Source organism: Sinocyclocheilus grahami, unplaced genomic scaffold (assembly GCF_001515645.1).
Source record: "Sinocyclocheilus grahami isolate Dianchi unplaced genomic scaffold, SAMN03320097.WGS_v1.1 scaffold12.1, whole genome shotgun sequence".
Classification (NCBI taxonomy): Eukaryota; Metazoa; Chordata; class Actinopteri; order Cypriniformes; family Cyprinidae; genus Sinocyclocheilus; species Sinocyclocheilus grahami.
The window spans coordinates 3818001-3826558 of NW_015505191.1; the positions used below are offsets into that span (position 1 = coordinate 3818001).

Here is an 8558-nt window from a genome sequence, read left to right on the forward strand (position 1 = left end):
CTATATTTCTTTTTACTTAATCTGTGCTTCGTAACTGTTTTAGTAGCCTGAAAACCATATACTGTAACCCTTATAGAGCGACATGCTACTGGGGCATGTTGTCACAAATGTTAACGTGTGTTGACCGATCTGAATATTTTGCCCTGGGCAGTAACTCTTTAATGTTGCATAGCTTTCATAATCATATGAAGCATAAAGTAGACTATATGATTTATTGGACAACACAATCTAACAGCGAGAACCTGTTGCGCCGCGGACACATGATGAGGAACAATGTTAGTGCCATGCCCACTTAGGTTTGCCGCCTGTATTTAACACACGTCACAATAGTACCTGACTTGCCAACGTATGTCGTCGCAGTCATTTGTCTTGTGCGGATCGCGTCGCGCGGATGGTGTCCATGGGTAACCAACAGCAATGCCGGATCATTACCGCTACTGCGGCTCTGTTTCTGGCGGTCTGTGGCATTCTCCTGCTCGTCGTACCTACTGAAGACGTCAAAGAGCCGCCAGAGTTTATGGTAATAATATTTTTCTCATTCGTGACACACACAGGCTACAAATCCGAAAGAGGTGAAGGGAACATTTCACATTGCCGCGACGTTACGCTGAGCGCGTTGTAACTTATAAGACCGTGAGAACAAATAAGCAGCTTATCTGTTTGGTATCGACCAGTTTCCGGTAGAGCAGATAATAACGAGCGCTTCCTCTGCACGTTGCGATCACCTGCCTTGTCTTGTTCAAGGTGAGGTGTGATTTTGTACAGCTCAGACGGCTCTCTAGTTTGGACCACCGGAGAAACCATGAAGATTCTCTCTCAGATTGAAAACTGCAAAAGTTAAAATAAAAGCCTTTTCTCTCAGCCCAGTTGGGTGATTTTTTTAAATATATGTGTGTGATATATATATATATATAGTGACCCGGACCACAAAACCCAGCCATAAGTAGCATGGGTATGTTTGTAGAAATAGCCAATAATACATTGAATGGGTCAAACTTATCAATTTTTCTTTTATGCCAAAAATCATTAGGGTATTAAGTAAAGATCGTGTTCCATGAATATATTTTGTACATTTCCTACTATAAATATATCAAAACTTATTTTTTGATTAGTAATAGGCATTGCTAAGAACTTCATTTGGACAACTTTAAAGGCGATTTTCTCAATATTTAGATTTTTTTGCACCCTCAGAATCCAGATTTTCAAATAGTTGTATCTCAACCAAATATTGCCTAATAAACCATCAATGGAAAGCTTATTTATTAAGCTTTCAGATGGTGTATAAATCTCAATTTCAAAAAAATTGACCCTTATGAATGGTTTTGTGGTGCAGGGTCACATTTCAAGACATGAAAGTTAATAAATAAATAAAGAATTTTTATCACCAGAGTGAATGTGGATAACTTTTAAACCGTTGTGAGAGGGGTAACTGATTTTGGTAACTTATAATGTGTGATTTGGTGACCAGTGATCTGTAATGGATCAGTGTTGGTGACCCTGCTGAATATCTGCAGTTGTTCACATCAAAACAACATGCTTTCTGAGATACTAAATGAATACATTTAGACATCACCATGAAGTTGGTTGATGAGAAAGAACCAGTTTGCGTCAGAGTAACTTGAAGAATGGAAAGGACAAGGCCGAAGCCTGGCACGAGCTTAGCGTTTTCGGGAGCGTTTGTCTCACATCCTCTCAGAATTAAAACAAACCACTGACCGGGAGGGTCCCTGGAGCCTGACCCTTACAAATTTGCTTTTGCTACTGTATTTATATATTTTCCAACACTGCACTTTATACAACCAGCTGTGTGGACCATTTAAAAACTTTAATGACAGTCCAACTGGTTGCTTCTGAATAATGATTGCTGTTGCTCCTGCCATAAACAGATCAGAAACATTAAATAGATTCTTGTGAAAGCTCTTATTAAATAAGAATTGAAAGAACAGTTGACTTAAAGACAAGTTATATTTTCATGCATTTATTTTAGTAATAATAAAATGCATGCTAAACATTAAATATGAGTGCCATCTCTAATTACACAGTGAAACAGTGTTTGTTCTCAGTATGGAATAGTCCTGGATGCTGGATCCTCTCATACTTCTATGTTCATCTACAAATGGCCAGCAGACAAGCAGAACGGTACCGGCATAGTCAGTCAACACAGCGAGTGTCATGCCAAGGGTGAGTATTTAATGATAAATGGCTTATGATGTTCCTCATTTGAAAGTCTCTTGGATACAAACATCTGTTATCAGTTTAAATGTAAATGTCAGGCGACATTTACATTTACATAGACAGTTAGAACAGTCTAACAGGGATGTGAGACTGCTAAAACCTCGTTCAATACTGTAGCTTAAAATTGTTTCTGTAGCTTAGAAACAATTTACTCAAATCTTTGTTTTAAAATGGATCACACTTCTCAAAAGTCACTCACAGAACAGACGTTACAAAATCCAAACGACAACGTCAGATGTTTTACTTCATTATATGAATGTATTGTAATGAATTAGTTCTTGATATTTTTTCACTGCTTGAACATTTGCATTGATGTTCATTTGAACTGAGATATGGCATTCTTAAGCAGAGTGCTGAATTGCAACACATTGTTGCCCGCTTCCTTTTTTTGTGGTGGTGCCTTAAGTTTGCCCTTTTAAAATGTCATCACTTTGGTTCAGTCCACTCTTCTTTAGGGATCTGGCATTCACAGAATTGGGATCTTGAACTCCTAGTACCCCTCAAATATTGCTGAGTGGCAATGTTCTACGGAAACATCTGGAATAGTCACCTAAAAACATGTCTGGTTGCATTTATGGTAGTCAAGTGTCTGTGGCATTCCAGGCAGTGAAATAGGAACTGATAGTTCTTGCCCATGTATGCCCATGCAGAGTTCATAAGATATAAAGAGGAATTGTGTTATTCGTTTCAGTTGTCTGATGAACTGACCTCTCACTTTCTCTAATCAGGAGGCGGAATCTCCAGTTATGCTGGCAACAGAGGAGGAGCAGCCCTTAGTCTTGAGGAATGCATGGAACAAGCCATGCAGGAGATCCCAAAGTCAAGACACAAACTCACCCCTTTGTATCTCGGGGCCACAGCAGGCATGAGACTACTGAAGTGAGTCAGAAAGCTCACCGCTTTGTAACTAAAGCTGCTTTTATAACCACAGATGACAAATGTATCATTATCCTATATAACTTACCTCTTATAACTTGCAATACACACTACTGTTTGTTTGGGATCAGTAAAATTATTATACTTTTTTTTTTTTTTAAACATTTGATCAGCAAAGATGCATAAAATTGGTCAAAAGTGACAGAAAAGTAAGTTGTAATGTTACAAATGGTTTAGTTTCATGTAAATGCTGTTCTTTGAACTTTCTATCCAGCAAAGAATCCTGAAAAAAGTATATAAAGAGAGAAGAGATTGTATTAAAAAATAAAATATTATTATTAAAAAAAATGCATTTGTGTCCTATCACACAGTATTTCTAAACCCAAAGAGTCAGATATGGTTTTGAAGGAAGTGGCAGACAAACTGAAGACCTACCCATTCAGCTTCAAAGGGGCCACCATCTTAAGTGGACAAGAAGAGGGAGCTTATGGATGGGTCACAGTCAACTACCTGCTTGAGAATTACATAAAGGTATAGTACCGTATATTGTTAGCCATACTGTGTATCTCACAACATCTGAATGTCCTTTACTAAATGTGTTACTGGCCATTACCCTACATTTTTCTCTTTCATGTCTCTAGTATGGTTTTGTGGGTCAATGGCTGTCTCCAGGCAGAGACACGGTTGGTGCTCTAGACTTTGGTGGAGCTTCTACTCAGATCACCTTTGAAACTAAACAGACGGTGGAGAACAAGGACAATCTGATGAAACTGCGGCTGTACGGACGAGACTATCAGATTTACACTCAGAGCTTTCTGTGTTATGGGAGAGACCAGGTGTTACTCAAACTGCTGGCACTTCTGATGAAGGTTAAGTGCAAACCTTTAGTCTAAATAAATTATCATCAGACAAGCTGATTAACTTGATTGTATAACTTCTGATGTTTTCTCTTTATATCTTATAGACTCAGGGTTCAGACCGCTCCATAGTTCACCCCTGCTATCCCGCAGGTTACAGTGATTCCATAAAGCTGAGCAGTGTGTTTGATACTCCATGCAATAAAAGACAAACTCCGTATAAACCTGATGACGACCTGCAAATCAAAGGCACAGGAAACTACGATCAATGCCTGGGAAACGTTTCTCGTCTTTTCTCTTTTAACAACTGTTCTTATTCCAGATGCTCTTTTGATGGAGTCTTCCAGCCCAACATTACTGGAAACTTTATGGTACGAGTTTCTAGAGTGCTTAATATGGAATATTTAAACCTTGTGCATTTAGTTGATTTTTTTCATATATTTGATCAACCAGCATAACATGCAATTTGTTCCTTCATCTCTCATGCCTTTGACAACATTAATGTCTTGACTGGATATGTTAAAATGTAAGCAGTTATTAAGTGAGACAGCTCAAAGCATTAAAATAAATCATGAATTCATTTTCTGGGCACAGTGTCATGATTGCATGTGTCACTATTATGATAATGCAATCTATCTCTCTCCATCACCATTTTTTCTTTCTCTGGCACAGGCATTTTCTGCATTTTTCTACACCCATTCCTTTCTTCAGGAAGCAACAGGCATCAGCATCACATCCCCAGAACATTTAGAGGACGCTACCCATGTTGTCTGCAACATGAGCTTTCAGGAGGTACTGCCCCACTGAGCTAATTTTGAGCCCTGCTATTCTGAGATGACTTTTCCCATATCTCTGCAATCGACCAATGATTGAGAGTCTCAGGTTCTCAGATTAAGAAAACTTACTTTATCTGATATGAAGACGTTATTTTATATGTATATGTCTTATTGTTTTCAAATGAAGCAATATTGAATATTTAACAGTTATTTATTTAGCCTATTAAATGATTTTCAGATATTCCTCTCAAATTTCTCTTTCATTTTCTTTGCCCTAGATCACAAATAAAGTTCAGGGTCAGGAAAGCCGTTTGAAGGACTACTGCACAGTTTCAGCCTTTGTGCAGGTGCTCCTGGACAGTGGATATGGCTTTGATTTTTTCTCCTTCCCGCACATCTCCTTCCAGAAGAAGGTAGTTAGACCTATTTGCAAAAACTGACTCTATTTACCTCCTTAATGCACGTTCCCTGTTTATAGGCATACAAATTTTCATTTTGATATCACCAAGCTTTCTAATTTTTCAACCCCTTCCTTCCAAACATTTGTCACACAGAGAACACTTTTCACTGTCTAGTCAATTTCACATGAATAAACTCAAGTACTAGGCCTATATTTCATTTTATTCTTAATTTAAAAAAAAAGAATATTCATCACATTACAGGAGTAAAATGGATTGTATTAGCTTTTTGTGTTGATTTAAAGGAATAGTTCACCAAAAAAATAAAATTTGCTGAAAATTTACTCACTCTCAGGCCATCCTAGAATTATTTTGTTTCTTCGTCAGAACAGATTTTAAATAATTTAGCATTAGATCACTTGCTCACCAATGGATCCTCTGCAGTGAATGGGTGCCATCAGAATGAGATTTGGTAATAAAAACACGCAGCTTTTCACTTCACTGGACATTAATTGATGGATTATTGTAATGCTTTTATCGGCTGTTTGAGATGGTACCCAATCACTACAGAGGATCCATTGGTGAGCAAGTGATGTAATGCTAATTTCTTCCATTCGTTCGGATGAAGAAACAAACACATCTACATCTTGGATGGCCTGAGGGTGAGAAATGTTTTGAGGGTGAGTAGTATTTTCAGTAAATGTTTATTTTTGTGTGAACTTTTCCCTAAAGCTTGGTGAATAAGTGTTTAACTCTAGGTAAAAAAAAAAAAAAAAAGTTAACATGTTGCTTTGGTTTGCAGGCGGGAGACACATCTGTTGGCTGGTCCCTTGGCTTCATGCTAAGCCTAAGTAACCTGCTGCCTGCTGAAAATGTTTTACTGAGGAAATCACTGCGCTCAGGCGCCTGGAGTGCTCTGATCGTCCTCTTTTGCTTCCTTCTTATTGTGGCGCTATATTTTTTGTTGCGAGCCATCCGTAAGAAAGATACTGATAATGTAATTTAATGATGATAGAGTTATTTTGCTCCCTATGTACATTATGCACTGCCCTTAGCAGGAATGCTTCTGTTTACAGTACATTGAAAACAACACGGATGCAGAAAATACTTTTTGTATCACATTTCATCAAACCTATCTCATTTCAATCACCAATTTCTTATCAAGCACATTTTATATAAATTATCATTTTAGAAGAGATTGTACAACAGGAGACTTAATTTTAGAAGTGTTAAGTCTAATTCATCAAGGACAATCATGTCAAGATGTCTGTCTTTTCATAATGTTGAATGTATGTTTGTTATGTATACTACGCTGTGCCTTAATATCATATTATGTATTCTTGTTTTGAAACCTTTTTCTAGATTTATTTGTGTGCTATGCAATGTTCTGTAAACCAAAGTCAAAAGCACTGAAAACATTCAAAATGGAAAGTCTTGAAAATGTAGCAATGCAAATAGAAGAATGTATTTGATTTTGAAATGGTATCGCCTGCTTCTTTTTCTGCTGAATCAGGAAAGCTTTTGTAATATTAAATAAGTTCAAGTGTTTACTACTTTTTCTGTATTTTGTAGATGTAATAAAACACTGAATGTGTTTGGCCTTTAGTCCTTGTATTAATGACGCTGATACACAGATTTTTGTCCAATTAAATGCTTTCAAGGATGAGAATGTCCCTCCACCCAGGGCCGTCCTTAGCTGACACGGGGCCCGGTGTGAAGTAGGGAGCGGGGTCCCCCTAAGGACGGCCCTGCCTCCACCTAACGCCACCTGCACACAACTAGCAAGCAGCCAATCATGTTCAAGTCTGATGTAACCACAGACTATTGACTGTTTATAGACTATTGACTGTTTAAAAAGAAGAGCCCTTAAATATGTCTTGCCTAAAATTCAGAAATATGTCAACACAGGACAGAATCTGTTCACTTTTACATATATTTATGTTTCCCCCAACACTTTTGGAATACAATCAATAGCTATCCGATATGTGGCTCTCCATTTTTAAATCATTCCTACTGAATATGTTCAATTTAGATGCATAGTGCTTTTCCAAATGCATATTGTCTATTGTTATTAATGAGGAACGACACATGATTTTGTTTGCTCTAATGCCACCTAGTGTCAGATTGATGTTTGTTTGCATGCCTGAGAAGTTTTGCGTCTTTGTACTTCACAGTCTCTGACCTCTAGACTTTTTAAGGCACAAAGACAGTGAGGTTTCTTTTGTTGACCCTTAAAAGTTTGCGTTAACTACTACTATGTAAATATATCTTGTTCCAGCACTGCACTACAACCGTGTGGACCATTTAAAAGCCCTGACTGAGTTACCAAAGCTGAACATCAGCACACAGGCTACAGGTTTAACACAATCGAAAAGTATGAAGTCAGCAGTAAAAAGAAATCCACACTTTGACAGTCAGATGTTTCATATAAAGTGTACAACAACTTGATACAGATGGTTTGCATGCCCGAGCAGGTCTGACAGGTTGGTTTACTTTAGTGTTAACGAGTCTGTCAAAGTCAGTATTCTACAACATCCTGGCTACAGTCGACTATAGTCGATCAGCAAATGTCAATGTTTTGTTTACAGTAGATTACAACGCAACTGCAAATATGTACCGCAATTGCAGCTCTGTTTATTTCATTTATAGGCATTCTTTTGTTCGTCGTCAACACTGAAGACATCAAAGGACAAGCACAGCTCATGGTAATGACACTTTTGTTGTTCATAGGTGAAACAGGCTACAAATCTGACGAACACGACACAAGGCTGTCCAGAGAGAGCGCTTTTCAGACCCCCCTGGCGACTTTTTTCCAAAAAAGCGACTAGCGACTTCTTGGACAAACCTTAGCGAGTCTCTGTGATCGCTACTAGTGTTGGGTCGTTCTTGAACGATTCGTTCGTTTTGAACGAATCTTTAACGTGACTCGGGAAGAACGAGTCGTCTCGGGGAGTGATTCGTTCAGTCGCGCATGCGCAATATCCTATAGGTTCTGTACTGGAATTAGTCAAATAGTTCACCTGTTTCGAGTCTTCGGGGTTTTCCGAGTCGTTCGTTCATCACGTGACAGCCCCATAAGCCCAAACCCGAAGACTTGTCAGATAAGAGGTGAGGTGAGCTAATCATAGACTGAAGACCCAGGTAAACAATGAATTAATCTTTTCTGTTTCTTATAACAGTTTTGTATTGTTTGTAGTGTGATCAACGTTTGCGTAAGTAGTAGACATATTAGGGAAGTAACACGTAACATTTTAATTATATTTTGTTAAAATGAACGAAATGACTCGAAAAAAAAGATTCGTTCATTTTGCTGAACGAGACTCAAAAGTCCGAGTCAGTCAAATGATCCGAACTTCCCATCACTAATCGCTACCTATGGAAAGCCATATGGGTCATAATTCGCACGCTTTCCACCG

General features: G+C 38.2%; 1 protein-coding gene across 2 annotated transcripts; it reads left to right on the forward strand.

Moving 5' to 3' along the window:
* The first annotated feature begins 232 nt into the window (after nucleotides 1-232).
* LOC107597885 (ectonucleoside triphosphate diphosphohydrolase 2-like) lies at nucleotides 233-6309 on the forward strand. 2 transcript variants are annotated; one of them, XM_016289094.1, is made up of 9 exons: nucleotides 233-520; nucleotides 2064-2181; nucleotides 2964-3114; nucleotides 3483-3642; nucleotides 3753-3980; nucleotides 4076-4217; nucleotides 4291-4339; nucleotides 4641-4760; nucleotides 5023-5103. In XM_016289094.1, the coding sequence occupies exons 1-8, from the start codon at nucleotides 392-394 to the stop codon at nucleotides 4717-4719; spliced, it is 1056 nt and encodes a 351-aa protein (XP_016144580.1). In that variant the 5' UTR covers nucleotides 233-391; the 3' UTR covers nucleotides 4720-4760; nucleotides 5023-5103. The 2 variants fall into 2 exon arrangements, with proteins under 2 accessions (XP_016144580.1, XP_016144572.1); XM_016289086.1 differs by adding an exon at nucleotides 5945-6309 and having other exon boundaries at nucleotides 241-520; nucleotides 4076-4339; nucleotides 5023-5157.
* The last annotated feature ends 2249 nt before the right edge of the window (nucleotides 6310-8558 follow it).